Source organism: Belonocnema kinseyi, chromosome 10 (assembly GCF_010883055.1).
Source record: "Belonocnema kinseyi isolate 2016_QV_RU_SX_M_011 chromosome 10, B_treatae_v1, whole genome shotgun sequence".
In the NCBI taxonomy this organism is placed as follows: domain Eukaryota; kingdom Metazoa; phylum Arthropoda; class Insecta; order Hymenoptera; family Cynipidae; genus Belonocnema; species Belonocnema kinseyi.
This window is the reverse complement of record NC_046666.1, coordinates 77,427,109-77,445,706: the sequence shown is the minus strand read 5'-3', so window position 1 is coordinate 77,445,706 and position 18,598 is coordinate 77,427,109. Positions and strand designations below refer to the sequence as shown.

Genomic DNA, 18,598 nt, shown 5'->3' with positions numbered 1-18,598 from the left:
GACAGTTACTCATGGCGCCAGTTGCATTTTATGGTTAACTTAAACATAACTTATCATAGTTTACTCAGCTATAAAAATAGTCTAACTAAGGTAATTAGAGTCAAAATTGAAAAGAGTTCAACTAACAAGAATTTTAAAACCTATCTGCATAATTTACCATTCTGAAAAAACGTATCCACAAATCGTACACTTAAAAATAAAAACCCTATTTGTTGAGTTTGCAAACCAAGTCATCAATTCATACCCTGAAAATCTTATCGCTACCATAATTTATGTCTAGAATCAATATATTTCTCTAAACACATATCGAGAAAGAAAGGAAACTAATTATACCCGCACGAGTACCATCCGCAGTAATTATTGCATGTAAAACAATAATTTATTCTCCTCAGGATACCAATTATCAGTATTTTCATTTCTCTCTTATAAACTAAGGCAAGTAAAACTTTCGAGAATTTCATCTAGCGTATAATAATAAGCTGCACAGAGGGAGTATTTGAAAATTCAAATCAATTTAATTTCAAGTAAATAAATTACTAACCTCGGCTCCAAGGGAATAGAACTTCTGCGACCTAAGTTGTTCGATAATAAATTTATGCCTGAAGGAGTCGCCGCTGTCGTCGTCCCCTTCCGACGAGGGTGGCCTAGTCGCGACGGACAAATCCATGGGGCTCGCTTCGTTGTTGTTTAGCCTCTGTTTCGACCTTTCCTCAGTCGGCAAAAGTAACGTTTTTCTCTCGTACTCGAGGATTTCGTTCGCATTTCCCTCCTCGACGGCGTCCTGATCCTCCTCATCCCGGTCAGAGTCGTCCGAGACCTCGGCCATTCGACTGCTGATTGGCTTAAAATTTTTCCGCTTGTTTCGGGGCTTTTGGATGCTTGCCAATTGCAGCTGGGCCTGGCCCTCAAATTGGGAGTCGCTGTCCTGATCTGCGGCGTCCCGTCGGGACGTCGCATAGTTGTAAACCGATTCGGAAAGCATCTCCGCTAAGAAACATGAAAACGATATTTTTTTTATTCCACTTTTCTTTGCAAATTTCTTTCAACGATATTGGTTTACTCAGGGTGATCTAGGAATGAGCATGCATTCATTCAGGCGAAGGAATAACCAGGAAATCTTTTACTACTTCACATTTTAAATGGTACATTTTTAAAGCTTATTATTAGACACCCGTTTGATTTTGAAGGCTTTAACATAATGATCTTAATTTTTAGATCTCTTAGTTTTTAATTAAGTAATTTTGAAAGTTAAACCTTTTTACACGTACAATATTACAATCATGTTTTTTTCAAGTCTGACAGTACATTACTTTTTCATTTATTTCGCTTTTTTTAAACTCACTATTTTTTAGAAAATGGTTTGAATAGAAAACATTTAAAATTTACTTCAGTATACAAATTGTTGTTTTATTACCACATAAATCAAGTCAAGTTTTGTTGGATTCGAGTAAAATTAAAAACAACTTGTTTATAATGAATTTTAAAGGCTCTGGATGTACATAAACTTAAAAACTGACCAGACATTGAAGATGTGAAAACATTATGAGGCCTTTTTTCGAGCCTGTTACTAATGTGCAATATATAGGTATGTTTTGATATGTTCAAATTCAGAAAAATATTTTTTCTGGGAAGAAAAGATTTTTGAAAATTGAAGAAAAAATCCGAAAAATGATCAAGAATGTTTTTATGACATACCATATAAGGTAAGACTCGAGTAGCTACCCTGATTCGCTATTTTGCTTTTACTAGTTTCATCAAAAAAATTGTATTCGGTGATATGAAAGAGGTCGATAATTCTATATAGAACCTATTATTGACCAAATAATTATTCAATAATATTTGTTTGCTAATATTGTGATTGGAGATAAATTTACATGGCCAATTTCACAAGTTTTGGCATTTTTAATATCGTTTGTTTTACCATATCAGGGTACCAATAAATTCTTTTTTCTTCTTATTGACTGTTATACTATTTAAAACCAATTTTATTTTTAATTGGAAGAAGCACTATGTTTTATATATGTATTAAAAGTGACTCCAACTTTTTGGGTGAAATGGAAAAATACTGATCGAAAAATCAAAACGTGATTCCGTAATCTGTTTTCTGATGAATAAATAAGAGGTAAAAAATAAACAATATTAAAACTTACTGGGGCCATACGGACTGGTTACCGCGGACATCTCGAGCCTTTTGGTCGGTCTGCCTTGTCAGTGCATCCTAAAACAAGACCAAGAATATCGACGTTATGCTACATCGAGCAGAAAAGGAAACAAGAATGCAAAACACAAATGATCAAAGAAGACTTTCCAAAATTACTCTCATATCTGACTCATTTTCTACATTGTGTGGACCCACTACATCTTCACATTCTACATCTAAAGACTCCTCTTTTTCATAAATGAACATTAACAAAACTAATATTAAAATTAAACTTAAATTACAGTAATCTTTGAACAACAAAAAATCAATTTTTAAATGCCTGCTAGGGTTAATTAATGATTCTCGACAATCTACAAATTCCAATTTTCCTATCTTCGATAATTTATATCTGAGCGTTTTAGTGCACTGTCATTCTAATTAATAACTAAAGATTTCATTTCCTGAAGGTGAAACGTTTTTCCGTTGATGACTTTCTCCTTTTAAGGTTTACTCCTCTAGCTAGTAAAAAAACTATTTCAACCTACATGTGACTGACAGTTATGATATATACTAGTAATCGCTTAAGGTCAGTGTCCTAAATACATTCCAATGGCTGCCAAACCCAGTATTGTATCTTAGACATTTTGACAGAGAATTTGTTGCAGAATGCCCAAAACATGTTCGAACATTCAAACCAAATTTCAAGGAATCATTTTATGTTTTTGAATTTAATGAAATGCAAATTCTGGATTTATACAAGATAGAGCCGTTAAATTTTAGTACGTAATAAGAATACATCAAGACTGGCTCAGATCATTTTTAAATCATAATAATTGATGCACTACTCGAATTTATTTCCGTGCAATTAAATTTAAATTTATATTGTTCCGATTTCAAATGAAATTCTATAAATTTGATTCGATGTTTAAATTATATAGCAGCTGATATGTAGATGTTACGGTGCTGAAAATGATCTCAAGTTTTTAGCTTTTCTTTTAGAATCAAGAACATTGCATAATTGTTAAGGCTAATTATATACTACCAATGGTTGACAAGGCGAGATACATGCTTAACAAAATGGAAAACTTAGTCAAATGCAAGTACACATTAGATACCAATATAACAGGCTCATAGTGAAAGAGAGGATATCAACACGTGTCTCGTACAGCTATAACGTCTGGAGCTAGTTCGCATAAATAATTATACTCAGAGGAGAGAACATGCGAACATAACATACTTGTCGGAAAAAGAAATTCCGCATGTTGCATCCCCTTTAGAATGCGTTCATAGGCATCTTAAGATGGAGGCTTTAACGACCAAAAAATACGTAACCACCTGCAGATGAATTTACACAGCCAAACAAAGATGTAAACAAATGAGTCCATAAAAAGTGCACGCGGCCGAATAAAAAATGCAGATAAACTACTGTTATTTATTTAAGATGTGGGAATTTTCGCATCGAATGATTCCAAATCTTCAATTATTTATGAGAGAATTTCAAGCTAAATAATGGGTAGGATATGTGCATTTTTGTAAGAGAAAGTTATCATTCCATGCATTTAAAAAAGCGATAAACTGGTTGAAATTCATTTTTTATCCAATGATTTTAAATTATTAAATATTGATGGATTTCATTAAAAAATGATAGTGTCAACATAATTTTAAAGAGTGCTTAATTATATTATAATAACGCTGTAATAATTTAATAATAACGAAGAAATATTGTGCTTATTGGTCGGTCTATATCTATATTGTTGCCAGCAAAGTACACAGTTTACGCAGAAGACATTAATAGAAGAGGCACTCTCAAGGGCTTAAGTACAGCTTAGAGCTGCTTTACAACCTATAATCATAGGATTTTTATGAATATTATAATTTGTATGTTCTACACTGTTGCACATTATTCAAAATAAATATAAAATGCTATAAAATGAAGTATTTTAACAATTCACGGTTGTCTGAATTTAAAATAGAAATATTTAAAATTTTCGAGTAAAAGAAATTTAAATTAAATAAAAATTTAAATTGAAGTAGCTAAACTAAAACCACTTTTTTAAATCACGTTAATTATCAAAAATTTTCAATCGATGCCAACAATGTCAAAGTTAGCTTCGAAAAGCTTATATATGTATATCTATAAAAAATTTCCTGTTTTCTGTCCCGTGTTAGAAGCCCCGAGAAGTAATCGTAAAATTTGCAACGTATTTTATGTATTCAAAAACAAATAAATAATTGATTTAAATTGCGTTTATATGTGAACATTTTAAACCCAGAACGTAAAAGGGCGATAAATTCCAATAGTTAAAAATGATATGATTTAAAATGAAAAACTTAACTATAAAACAATTTTTTAACTAAAAAATGTTTATAAATAACCAATTTTATGTCGAATAAGCCTTAGCTTGATCAATTTTACCCGAAAATTAGATTTTTTAGAAGGAATTGTCTAGACTAGAGGCTCACCGAAAATAATTGTTCCACGCTCACCGAACATCGGTGAACCTAGACGTATCGTTGTTATAAATCTAGAATATGACAATAAGTTTTTGTGTACTAAAGATCTATGTCCGTTCACTGATTTGGATAAAATAAAAAAAAATTTGGGCAATTTTAAATGGAAGTGTTGAAAGTGACAACTATAAAATTTCAAATGTGAAAATAAAAAATTGTACAAATTAAAGTTGTAGATGTCGAATGTAGGCTTTCCAAAATAAATATTTTTAATTAAAATTAATCTTCAGAAATAAAACATTCATATATAATAGACTCTAAGGTGATTAATTTTTTAAATCTAAATTCGAATCCCTAAATGTTGAAATATTCAAATAAAAAGTTTTCGTAAAGATGTACCTTTCAAAAAATGCGAACACCTAGTAAGAATAAAACAAGCGAAATCATTTTCAAAACCTAAGACGAGAAAACAAAATGTGCGCTTTGGTGGATTGAAAGGGCGTGATAAATTTTGTATAGCAGTATTTTATTTATTGTCGATTTATAAATTTACAGCCAAAGTCATAAAAACGAGAAGAAAATTAATTGAGGAACTTGAAATTTCAATATTTCCAATTTCACACTCGATTTGATTAGCGAGCGAAGTCGTCGAATGGAGATCATTTGCAGTAGAAAGGAACGAATCGAATCGGGGTAGAATCGTGAAAACGAGGCGAAAACAAAGGAACGTCGCGGAAACAAAAGCTGAGTGATATACGAGCCGCAGTGGTTCGTTGGAGCGACTCTGGCGATAACATGCCAAGAAGGCTTGACAATTCGTTATTCGTTTCTAAGTTATTGGAATGCAGGCTAGAGGCTTTTAGTGCCGCAAACATTGCGAACGTGAATGTGAATTGCAAAGCCCGCCCTGGCGCATGCGCGTGTACCACGTGACCGAATCCGCGAAGAGTTCGAGTTGTGCTGCGCTGAGAGAGCGCGGGGAACCCCATACCCAGTGCCATGCATTGCCATTCGAGTCGACTGGACTCGACTCTCGAGTTCGCTCTTCTCATCGCGAGTCCCGACTCTTTTTGTCGGCTGTACAGAAGGGATAATTAACATCTGTTACAGTACCTATAGCGTGCGGGCCGCCCCGTTTTACCCCACCACGACAGCGTGGGGCGGACCTGACGTGCATTATCACCCTCGTACACGGACACGTACGCGCAGGATCTCTCCCACTGATCTCAAAAGTACTGCCAGTGCCAGTACTGCATTAAATCAGCGAATTTCGAAGGCCGCTGACGATAGGCTCCGCTTATTCATGGGAAAAACATTGCCTGACACTTTTTTGCAACCTAGTAGCTCTTAGATCATGACACGCGATCGGCTCAAATACAATCATTGTAGGTATGCAAAATGCAAGACTGTTAAATTTTACGTTTTGTACGATGTAAGAGGCAATGCATAAATCACGTATTTTTTTATTTTGAACCACGTACCCCCCTTTGTTAGGGTCTTTAAGTTTCGACCCCCCCCCCCCTTCCCCGCCAACATATATTGTGTAATTCTTTCCGAACAAATATTTTATTAAGGGACATCCATAAAAAGTGAAAATACGGTTAGGTTAGGGATTGGGAGGGTTTTAGTAAAATCTGTCTATTCTTTCTTAATTCATGAAGTTCTACTTTCAACCAAGTTAATCGATTTTTCAACTAAACAGTTGTATTTTTAACCAAAAAAGATGAAATTTCTACCAAAAGAAAGTTTTCTAAAATAAAGTTTAATTTTCAACCCGAAAATATGAATGTTTGACATAGAAATTATTTTTCAACCAGATAGTCCAAATTTTAAATAAAATTTTTATTTTTTAAGCCAAAAAAAAACAACAATTTTCTATAAAACAGTTAAATTTTCAACACAAAAGTATAAATTTTCAACAAAAAACTTAAATTTCAACAAAGTAGTTAAATTTTCAACCAAATAGTTAAATATTTAATTTTTAGTTTAGTTAATAATTTAAATAATAATGTTGAAATAGTACATTCGTTTAACTTTAAACCAAGAATTCTAAATTCCAACCTAAAAAGATGCCACAACAGCTGAGTTTAACCAAATAAGACCATTTTTCAATACAATAGATAAATCACCAACTAAAACAGATTAAATTTCAAACCGTTGAATTTGTAACCAAAAAAATTGATTTTCTACCAAAGAAGACAAATTAATTTTTAATTGAAAAGATTAATTTTATACCAAAAAAGACCAAATTTCAACACAAGGCCATACAGTTGAATTTCCAATTAAAAGAAAGCAATTTCTACTGAAAATGGAATATTTTAAATTTCAATAAAAAGTTGTAATTTTAACAAAAAATGTAATGGTTAATATTTCAACAAAAAAAGATTATATATATTTTGAATTTATTTTGATTTTCTACAAAGTAGTTGAATATTCAGCTAATACAAAATTATCTTTAACGAAAAAGGTTTAATTTATACAAGAAAAACACGAATTTTTTCAAAAAATATTTCATGTTGAACCACATAAATGATTTTTTAACAAAAATAATGAATGATGAATCTTGAACCAAAAAAAAAAAAAATTTTTAAAGTAGTTCAACTGTTAAATAAATAGTTGAATTGTTAGCCCAATTGTTGATTTTTCAAGCCAAAAATACGACTATTCTATAAACAGTTGAAGTTTTAACCCACGAAAGTGAAATTTCAACAACAAAGAAAATAATTTTCAAGAAAACATCTATTAGAGTATATCATAGTCAAAAAGATTTTTATTTAAATTAAAAACATTTGGAAAAAGACGAAATTATTACCCTAAGCAATATTTTTTAATTCATAAAGATGAATTCTCATCCAAAAGAAGCATTCTTGTATAGAAAGAAAAAAATTTCAATAAAATTATTGAATTTTTAAGTAAAAAACAGAGGGTAATAGGAAAAATAAGGGCAAGCCTGTGATAATTAAATACAAATTGTTGCCATTCATAGACTAAAGATTAATAGTTTAAATAAACAACTTTTTTATATTAAATCTACTAAGTACTAGAGGCACAATCCCTCCCAAAAGACCTTCCGTAATTTTTGCACGGCCCCTGAGAAATGGAAGAAAATTTTTTTAAGGGTCCAAGGAAATAGTTTATTTCATTTATAAAGAAATTAATTGAACCATTGTTGATAATAATTGAAACTGAATCATGAACTGTTATCTCCTTGTCAAAAATGGATATAAGTTATACCATAAAAAACAACAAACTTTCGATAAATGTTCACTGAAGACTCAACTGACTTCAATTTTGACAATTTAAAAATTCAGAAGGCTTCAGATCTCCATAAATTTTCAGTTTGAAAGCCTTCGAATTTTGAAGCATAAAATTTCATAATGCCTTCGACTTTGAAAACTTAATTCGTTTTTTTTTTTTTAAGAATCAGAGAGTAGTGGGTCACCGAATCATGCTAGGAGCGTTATTCGACAATTAATTAGTGAATCGTACTAATTATGCAGTTTTTTGAGAGGAGGTGAGAAGGCGTTTTTACGTATGATGAGTGAGATTCAGCTGTAGATATAATGACTAAACCCACACTAAATTTGTTAACAGATTAAATTAATTAAATAATTATAATTTTTTACGGACTGCCTAGTACCACGAAATTTTGAGTAAATAAAACCCATTTTTAGATCGTTGGGATTACGGAAATTTCCGTAATACTAGCCCGAGCGCTATACTTAACCCGTTAATTTTACTGAAAATTCCGTAATAATTGATAGTGCCATTCTTTTAACCTTCACTGAGTTTGAAAACTCTTTTTGTTGCCACACTTAATGTTAATACTTGATTAAAAACTAAAAAAAGTAATACCTTTCCTCAAAAAATAATAAAACAAAAAAATAAATTTTGAAATAGATAATCGCTTGAGATTATTGATGAAAATTGGATGTTACGGTTTTTTACTTTTGGCTTTCCCTGAAGTTGCATTTTCATAAACATCTTTACATAAGCAAAACCAATCTGTTTAAACGGCTCTTGGTGCAACAATGTTCAATTGATACGAAAGTCTTTCACTTATTTTCAAATAAGAAAGAATAAAAATTGGTGTATTATTTACTACTCGATTGACTATGTCTACATACACACAATTTCTTTAAATAAATTGCAAATAACTCAAAAGTCTTATCTCTCAGCAGGTAATTAAAACTCACAAAAAAACAAATAATGAAGGCCCATAAATCGAAAGTTCTGGAAAATTAAAAATCCATCCCGTAGAAAAGGCAATAAACTAGAGAGACAAACCCCCAGACTATAATGTTGAAATCTATTATACTCACAAATCTCTTGAATCTTATTGAATTTCTTAAATAAATCTCTGGGATAAGTATACTTTGAAAGTGGTAAAGTAAACATGAGTTCCTTTCAATAATGAGTGATGCCACTATTGCCACTGCCATATCATTATCAATGTTTTAAGTTTATTGCAATAATTTGACCTTAAGTAACGGTAATGCAAAACTGCTGCTTCGTAGCAAACCGTTACGTTTTATGCTCCCTTCTTGGTTTTACATGGAGAACCGAAAATCATCGGTATTTTTACATTTTTAAATACGAGCCGATGTAAATTTACTGCAGAGCAGGTCAGAGACTGTCAAGACAAAAAGGGGATTCTGGAGATGCGAGCGATGGGAAAAAGGTCTAGAGGATTTCTGAAAATTCTTCATGTTGGCCTAGATTCTTCGGGATTCGTTCTCAGATGCTTCAGGTTCGCAAATTCTTGCGAAGATTCGTTTTTTTGTTTTTTAGCTTTTATCTATTTTTGTTCTTGCAAGACCTTCAGATTTTAAAGACGCAAATTGGGAAACAATGTAGAAAGTTTTAAAAAAAAACCATTGCACAACTCTTATGTAGCAGTGTTTTTATTAAATTTTGAGATAAAAAAAAGCTTAGTGAAAATGTTTTCGATTTGGAAACTTTGAAGGGAAGAGAAAAAAATTTGGTGTCCTAATGATCCGGCTACAAGTACGGAAATACGAAAGAGTTAATCGTGACAACAGACGTCGAGGTAGATAAGGAAAAGATGCGATAAGTGTGTTTTAAAGCCGGACGAGACGAATTTGAATAATCTCTCGATATTCCAGTAGACTCTCCAGAAGCCACTCGTGCCCCTTCCTGGCCTCGAGGTCTGGCAACATTACATTCAAGTGTTTGACGAACGAACGCGTTACGTCGCCGAGTTTTTTGTTTCCTCCTTCTGGCGTCGGCATCAGCGGCGAGCAATGTCGAGTGCTACTGCGCTCTCACGACTGCTCATTCTCTTTCTTTCGTAGATATTCAGCCCGTTCCCTTTTGCAGAGTCCCCTGCATGGTGGTCATCCTATCCAGAAACGTCATGTTTTGTCGCTCTGCTTTTATCAATTCTACCAAGGGTTGCTTATACTCTGGGTCGGTCGCAAAAATAAAGAAAAAAACGCTGCAAATCGCATCAAAACGGGCTTCAAGTCTGGGAAATAAGTTTATCTACGCTAAAATGCTTTAAATTATTATTTATCTTATCAACAAAATATATGGCTTCCAGCTTTATAAGTGATCGAAATTGACTAAATGTAAATAATTTGAAATCTATCACGGTACATTTTTCGGAAAATGTATTGCAAAGTCCTTATGAAACATTTTTTTAATCAAATTAAAAAACATAGCAAATGTTATCCAAAAAAAAGTTTACTCTCAAAAAAGTTAAATCTCTTGTTGCAAAGGTAAAAGCGTTTACATTATTAATATACACTTAAGAACAGGTTTTGAAGAGGTTGACCACTCAAATTTTTAGTGCATGTACGCCAAATTTTCAAAGAATTGAAAAAATTTGAAACTTCTTCAAAGATTTCAAAAAGATAAAAAACATTTCTTAAATATTCAAAGAGGTTTAACAAATTTCAAAAAGGTTTTAAAATTTTTAAAGAATTTAAAAATATTTTAAAGATTTCAAAGACTTCATAAAGACTTCGAGGATTTTTCACAAAGATTTCCGGGATTTTATCAAAATTTCGAAGATTTTCTACACATTTAAAAAAATTGAAAAAATTTCGGATAATTTCAAAATAATGCAGAAGATTTTAAAGGATTCACATATATTTCAATTATTCTTTGGATTCCAAAATAATTTTAAAATATTTCAAACGTTTAAAAATATTTGCAAAGGATTAAAAAGATTTCACAAAGATTTCAAAGATGTCAAAAATTCTAAAGATTTCAATAATTTAAAAATGATTCTAAAATTTCAAAATGTTCTACAAAGATTTGAAAGATTTCACCAATATTTCAAATGTTTCAAAAGATTTTGAAAGATTTCACAAAACATTCAAAATGATTCCAAATAATTTAAAAGATTTCACAAAGATTTCAAAAGATTTCAAGGATTTCGAAAGTTTTCAAAAGATTTCAAAAAGTCTTCAAAGAATTTACGAAGGCTTATTTATTTATACACCGGATTTTAAAAATGATCAACAGCATGAAGAAATAAAAGAACTTGAAAACCTTTTTGCAATCTTCAATTCTCAGTATTCAAAATATTTACAATATCTTTCTCAATTTATAAATAATATGATTGCGCTTTAAAATTAATGTAAGAATTAAAAAAAGCTTTACACCCACGCTTAAAAAAAATATTCATTTGATTCAAGTCTAATTAAATCGGATAATTTGATATAATTTCTGTTGAGTACTAAAATGTGGGATGCATTCCTGTCTAATATAGGACCCTGATCTTAAACAGCTACCCATTTCATATCTTAATAAATGTACTTGCGTGTCAAGCATTACGCGTGCGTTACGGTGCGTGGGGGAGGTAATGGTTCGAGGAAGAAAGAGAGAGAAAATGAAAAGAGAAAAGAATATCCACGAGAGAAAGTAAGCAATGATGATGACGTAGAGGAAAAAGAAGAAAATTATCAAAAAGCAGGAAAAAAGAAGAAACAAGTAGATAAAGAAAACCAGAAGGATGCTGCTTGAAGATAAGATTTACTTATTTCCGTGAACGTTAATATTCAAGGCACTCTAATGTCCAATGCGTTTGAAATTACGAATGTTATTACTTCAACCAGTTCTCAGAATTCCATGTTTTTCATTCTTTAATCTCCACCTCTCGCGTTTCACACCATATCTTATGAATACATTCACCTCTGTCTTTCTCTTTCCTTCCTATCGCACACTTTCGCACTCATTAAGAACAGTCTGTTCCTTGATTAACGCTTTACTTCATCTTAAATATTTCACAAGCCCCCTTTCAAAATTTAAATAGCTCAAATGTCATAAAAATGTTTTTTTTTATGTTTTAGTTTTACCTAGAACATATTAAAGATTTTATTTTACAACCCTCAATAAATAATCCAAGGATGATGAAAAGTAAACAACAAATATATAAAGATATTCAATTCTATATTAAATAGGGTGAGTGACCCAGTGAATGAACACTTAAGGAAATCACTGATTACAACTAGTCCATTGCACGTTATAATAATTGATTATTCTTACAAAACTTTTGAAAATAGATTCTTAAGAGTTCAAATTTCATAATCCGATAAACACTTTGTTAATACCAAAAAGCTTTATAAAAAAATAATTAAATAGTGCAAAATTAACGAAACCACCAGTGAATGAACACTGTGAGCCAATGAATGAACAGTAGAGCACCAGTGAATGAACACTATAATCACTACAAATTAGAATTAGGATTTAGGTATAAAATTACATGGGTGCATTACAAAATGAGCAATTAAATAATGTGAAATATTAGAAAGCGTTGCGAAATTTTTTAAATATATTATTTCAATAAAAACCACAAGACATTTAGATATAAAGAAAGGAGGGAATACAAAAGTTGAACACAGAACTAGGTTAACTTTTCCTAATTTTTTATTGCAATATTTATTTTTAAAACATTTCTATCAGTTCTTTTAACCCTACAAAAAATACAACTTTTCGTTTAAAAATAGATAACTCTTATCTAGTGGCTACAATAGAAAACTGCGATTTTTAGTACACATAACATTTGTAATACAGCACCTTACTATGTTTCTTTAGGTTAAATTAGTAAATACAATTATAAATCACAGTGTTGTAAAAATGGAAATTTTGTAAACATTTACAAATATATATTGTCTAGTACGCAGTAGTACCTAGCACGAATTAATGTTTTTATAGTTAAAAAACGTTTTCTAAGTGCAAAAAAAAACATTAAATTTCGAACCTCAAAGTTGCCTTACCTTTAATTTAGTTCGTGCGTACTTTTTTGATGTTCTAACCAAAAAAATATACATTTAAACTATGACTATTTCTATTTTATATTTATAGCTTTGATATTTATAGTCACATTAATTGAAACAAACTAATTTATATGTAAAGAAACAACAGCCAGGTCTCCGTAACCTGCTGTTCGTTCACTGGACCTGCGGGGTGACAGTTTTGCTCCAATAAATGAACACAGCGTTCGTTCACTGCAACACGGGCAATTTAAAGGTCCAGTAGGTGAACACCCATTTATTAATAAAAAAACGTACATTTTGTGAAAAAACCCTGTGGGAAATTGAATAATAATATCTTACAACTATAAAAGCACAACTTTGATGCAGAAAAGGTAAAGAATTTTTTTGTAAAAGCAGTGTAAACAAGGAGTTGCTTAGACGCGTACGTTATAGTGGTCGATGACTTTCTCACCATCACTCACCATAATCGATGATGCTTCACATTAAAGATATTTTTAGAATTATTTACAAGAATTTACTGCAATGAATTGTATATTAAAATCTTCAAAATTGCTTCAAGATTTCAAATATATAGAAATTCATAAAGACATTAACTTTCAAAGGTTATATTTATATATTTTTCGCATTCGTGTTCATTCACTGGTGACTGTTCAGCCACTGGATCACTCACCCTATTATACTTAAACATTTTTCAGAAGAGATTTCATTTTTTTACATTTCTCTAGAATTGATTTTCGTAAAATACGACAGTATTTATACACTGTCACCCATCCGTCAATTACAATTTTCTAGAAAGCTTAACTTGAAGAATCGCCAAGTCAGGAATTGAGCACACAGCCCATGGTATTAAATTTTCAAATTATATTTTTTTGAATGAACTTGTTTGAGAATTCATTTTTTTCATTTTATGATATTATTACAAATTCTGTTCCTATTTTACAATAGGTAATTTATTTTAAATTCTAGTGCGAATGAAAAGAATTACATTCAAAACAAATATTAAAATTAACAATTCCCTGGCATCACGCGTAGCCAGTCAATTTTTAAATCTTCGAAGTTAAAATGTTCAAAACAAAATATTGTTTAAATTTTGGACTTCAGTCTATTGCATTGAAAAACCTCAAGATTGACTAATTTTCAAATTCATCAAATTTTTAAGGCTTGAAATTATTGGTTTTATCTATATTTTCTTTAAGTTTCAAATCCTAGAAAATTCAACATTTTAAGGCTCATTAAAGTTGACAAACTTTAAAAGAATCAAAAGTGGTTTAAAAATCGTCTACTTGATTGATGTATTTGCAAGAATTTGAAAAATTGATCATTAAACAATAAGTCAATATTTATTTTTGGCACTTTAAATACCTTGAATTTTTTATAAAATCCAAAATTGGGAGACTTCAATTTTCGTAACAAACAAGGTATAAATTGTATGAATTGAAATAGGGATTAAATTTGCTAAGATTTTAAAATTAAATTGGAATTGGACATTACTTAATTTGAAAACATCCAAATTTGTGAGTTTGTTAAATCCAAAATTCGAGTTTGAAGAAAATATTTCAAATCTCGTAATTAATAAATTTGGGAAACCTTTATATTTGGTTTAAATTCGTTTTCGATTTTGATGATTTTAAAATATGCATATAATGTTCAAATTTGGATGCTTTCGTTTTTGTGCGAGATTTTTGTAATTTCTAAATCGGAATGAATTACATTTTCTATGAAATCCAATTTAGAAAGACTTCCATTTTTCACTTAAGAATCATGCAATCTACAAGAATTTATAGATCTGTTTGTCAAATGAACATGGCAATTTCTGATTTTAGTATAAATAACGAGAGAAATCATATGGGAAGTAGTGTTCCTGAAAATCAGTGTCTACACGTACTGAAAAAAGTGGCTATTCGTACCAAAAATTCAGTAAATATAGCCCCCTTTTTAAGTCCCGCTATATTAGTTCCAAAAAAAGTTCCCTTTTGAAGATGTTTTTGAAATGTTCATACATAAATAAATATTCTGATTTTACTACTGATAATTATTAATGTAAAAATGATTAAAATGTTGATGAATACATAAATGATATATTCTTATCTGATCAGTCCAATTCGAACAATACGCCTTTGTGAGGATTTTATTGTAGCAAAAGTGTAGTAGTAATGCTTGAAAGGGCGAAAGTAAAAGTGTATTTCCGCGTGAATTCTCGAGTCGATTAGAGCGTTTTAGTGTATTTAAAGAAACGAGGCTTTTGATGCTTAACCAGGCGTAACAGGAGAATAAGCGAAGCTCCACTTTGTTGGTTAGAGGCTTAGAAAGAGTAACCAGTTCGTGAGCTATTACCGCGATCATATTCAGGTCTAAATAGTTGGTGTTCCGCTAAGTAGTCCTAACAAGATTAGTAAGTCGTTGCGTGCTCTATTTTTATCGTCTGTAGCGTTTTACAACGCTGGCGAAGAGATGGAAATAAATATAAGAGTTTACCTAAATGATGATAAAAAACGAAAAAAAATTAGCATATACAATAGGATGCCAAAAACTTTTTAGAGACCTGTTTTAATAAAAAAAAGTGATACAAAACCAAACAGTCTTTTTTGATATTGAAGACAGTTTTTTTTTAAAGAATTGCAATTATTCACTTTGAATCCCATTTTAAGGAACAAAATGTCCTGGACTTGTTTTGTGACTGGAACCATTTTATCGCCTGTTTATTTTATTGGCACAAGAGAGACAATGTACGAGAAGTCGAATTCTCGGATCTTTATCGAAAAGAGGAAAACAACAATCGATCTTGGTACCCCATGTCGCCATGGAGGAAGATTCGACCAGTTACTTTGGCGAATCTTCGAGTTTTGGAACGTGTTTCCTTCGTGTTGTTTCAACGCGTTGGCATTAGTCCTCCTGCGACATGTCCTTAGTTCTTATAAAACTCTTTATTCTTTTTAAAAAAAAGTGACAACAAAAATTATTCTAATTAAAAAAAATAAAATTGTATTAGAAAAATGTTGATTTAATCAGTAAATTTATTTCGTTTGTCTCTTTTGAACCACTTTTGGTTCAATACTTCAAAGAAGACAACCAAAATGTTTGATTTTATTTGCTTCAGGGTCAAAAAGGCTTCAATTTATTTTTAAAACAATATCCTTGAGATTGAACAAAAATTAAGTCACTGGTATGTGTTGGGCGAACAATTTGTGAGTAGGTGATCATTGAATTTAACTAGCCCAGAAAACGTTTATCGCTGTCAGCTATGTTTTAATTTCAATCATCTTGTTAATAAACTTGATTTTCAATGCTTTCGGATATACAAAAATGATTTTTTCACTCCGTTTGTTTCCTTAAGTACAAAATTTTAAAAGAAAAATTCTTTACCGGACCAAACAAAAAATGTCTGGGAAAAATTCCACAATAAAAAGAAAAATAATGAATTGCAGGACGATAAAAAGTGTATAATTTACCAGAAATCCCAATTTTTCTCCGAAGCTAGAAGACTATTCTGATTGATGTTTCCACCGTGGGACGATCGATATAATTAAGTATCCGTGCAAGAAGGTTCGCCCTTTTGTTCAGGTACCTCAGTAGGGTTTCTCAAGTAATTAAAGAGAGAGAGAGTGCCGTGTAATTAATTAATCGTCAGACGTCCCAGGGTGACGTTCCAAATCCTGTTATTTTGGATTCGACTAAAACTTCCTTAGGGTTATGAGTATATTTTTGCAAGTCAGTCTTTCCCAGAAATTCGAAAACGAACAAATAATAAAAGGTTGAATATACCACATATAATCTTTTAAAAGAACATTGAAATAAATTAAAAATAATACAAATTTTTTATATGGACCTGAAAGAGTGTTAACGAGACACATTAATTATCCTTACACATTGCAATTCAGTTCTCGGTTATATTTCCTCCCCTATATTTTTTTTCGACGTCACCCTGAAGAGGGTGAATAACAACCATTGACATCCCTCGACCCTCGAACTCAAAAAAATCGCCCTTCCATGCATCTCTTGCGCATCCTATTTCATTATTCCTCTCTCGTTTTATACAAATAGTATATTGTAAAATAGCAAAGAAATATAAAATACATTAGAAAAAAAAAGAAGTTTCTCCCAATGTAAAAAAAAAACGAAAATTTTCTTATTGCTAAGGAGTATTCAGTATACCCACAATAAGAAAAATAATCTAAGAAGTAGACCAAATGTTGCCGTTAAGGCGAAACGAGTAATTGATCGTTTGAGCCAATTATCCACTTGGAATAACTTCCATCGACTGAAGTTCACTCATAATTTGCTCATTCGAGAACGCTTTGCGTAAACAAATATTTCTTAAACTTGACTTAACGAGGGCCATTCACTACTTAATTTCTTTCAATGACTTTTAACTTGCCAAAATATATTTTATAAATGAAATTCAAATATCAAGACGTGCTGAAAATATTTCCATGAATTATTATTTAAATTGATTATTAAATTTTTTACTTAATGCCGAGCGAATTTCGTATTAATTGAATCATTTAGGGTCCGAAATATTCAAAGGAGAGAAATTGGAATGAAAAGTAACAACTTTAGTTATCAATTCATTTCATTTGAGTCAATTTTCGGATGAATAAAAGTGTGCGAGTGGATGAATGCAAAAAAACAGACGATTGCACGTGCGTCCCCTACAATCTGGCATAAAACGAGATTTCGAAAATCCGTTATTTAAATAAGAGAGAGGGGGGGGACGGCTGGCACACCGCATGCCCTTTCGAATGGGCTGCATAATTTTATAAAATTAATAGTAAAGGGTAGGCCATTCGCGCTATTATGTCCGTATGCAAATAAGACATTGGAGGGGTGGCATTGACGTACTTGTGGTGGGACTTAAAAGGGAGGGGTGAAGAACGAGAAGGGAAACTTGCAGGCTGCAAGGCATTAAAAACTTTCGAGATTTATAGCAGTGACGTATGTAGAAACCTGGTCTGGACTCGATTATGCGTATTTCGGGGGTGCAAATGGACCTTCATCATTTTTTGAAAAAAAAGAAATATTAAGCTTATGGAGAAAAAAATGTATGCTAATACTTTTGTGCAATCTATCAGTATAATTCGTAGTTATAAATATCCTGAATATTTCAAAATACTTTCCGATCTTTTTCGAAATAAAATTGCTTGGATAAAATTTAATATGGGATAAATTAGTAGACGTTAAAATGATTGTATACAATTTTTTATTTTAGGAAATCAATACTGGAAAGATTTAAATTCAAAAATGCTGGCTCGATAGCTTTTGAAGTTAAATATTTCGAGACCATATCTTAAAAGATACAAGATATTTTCTTATTAGATATATGCACCTTATTAGCATGAACTTTAAAAGAAATCAAGAAAAAAAGACGTTATTTTCGAGAAGATTGAGTTTACACATATTAAAATTAGAAGCATCAGAAATTAAACAATTTTAAATAGAAGTATTAGAAAATACACAATTTTTAATATATTTAAAAATTGCATGATTAATTAAATCCGTGGAGTTTGCCCAACAGGGACCTAAATACTAAAATCACGACTTCTAGAAAAATCTAAGTAATTTTGCTCCTTACATTCGTTTTCGATAATGAAATACACGTTATAATTTAGCTGGTATTTTGCTTCTTTATGAAGGGTATTTGGTTTTTTTAATTTATAAAATTATTGTCCATTTATACGTGCTTGAACTTAGTTTTAGCTTTCTGACTATCGAAGCAGTATCCTATAATTTATTCCTATTGCATTTCTATTTTCTTTTCTGATAA

General features: G+C 31.1%; 1 protein-coding gene across 3 annotated transcripts in view; it reads right to left on the bottom strand.

Annotated features, from left to right (window-relative positions):
- The window catches only part of LOC117181619, a 129,709-nt gene that overhangs the window by 79,483 nt on the left and 31,628 nt on the right, over positions 1-18,598 (bottom strand). For all 3 annotated transcript variants that reach the window (XM_033374485.1, XM_033374487.1, XM_033374486.1), the window contains exons 2-3: positions 2,151-2,218; positions 542-987 (exon numbers count right to left, since the gene is read on the bottom strand). In XM_033374485.1, the coding sequence (XP_033230376.1) occupies positions 542-987; positions 2,151-2,181 (477 nt within the window). In that variant the 5' untranslated portion in view covers positions 2,182-2,218. The remainder of the gene's footprint in view (positions 1-541; positions 988-2,150; positions 2,219-18,598) is intronic.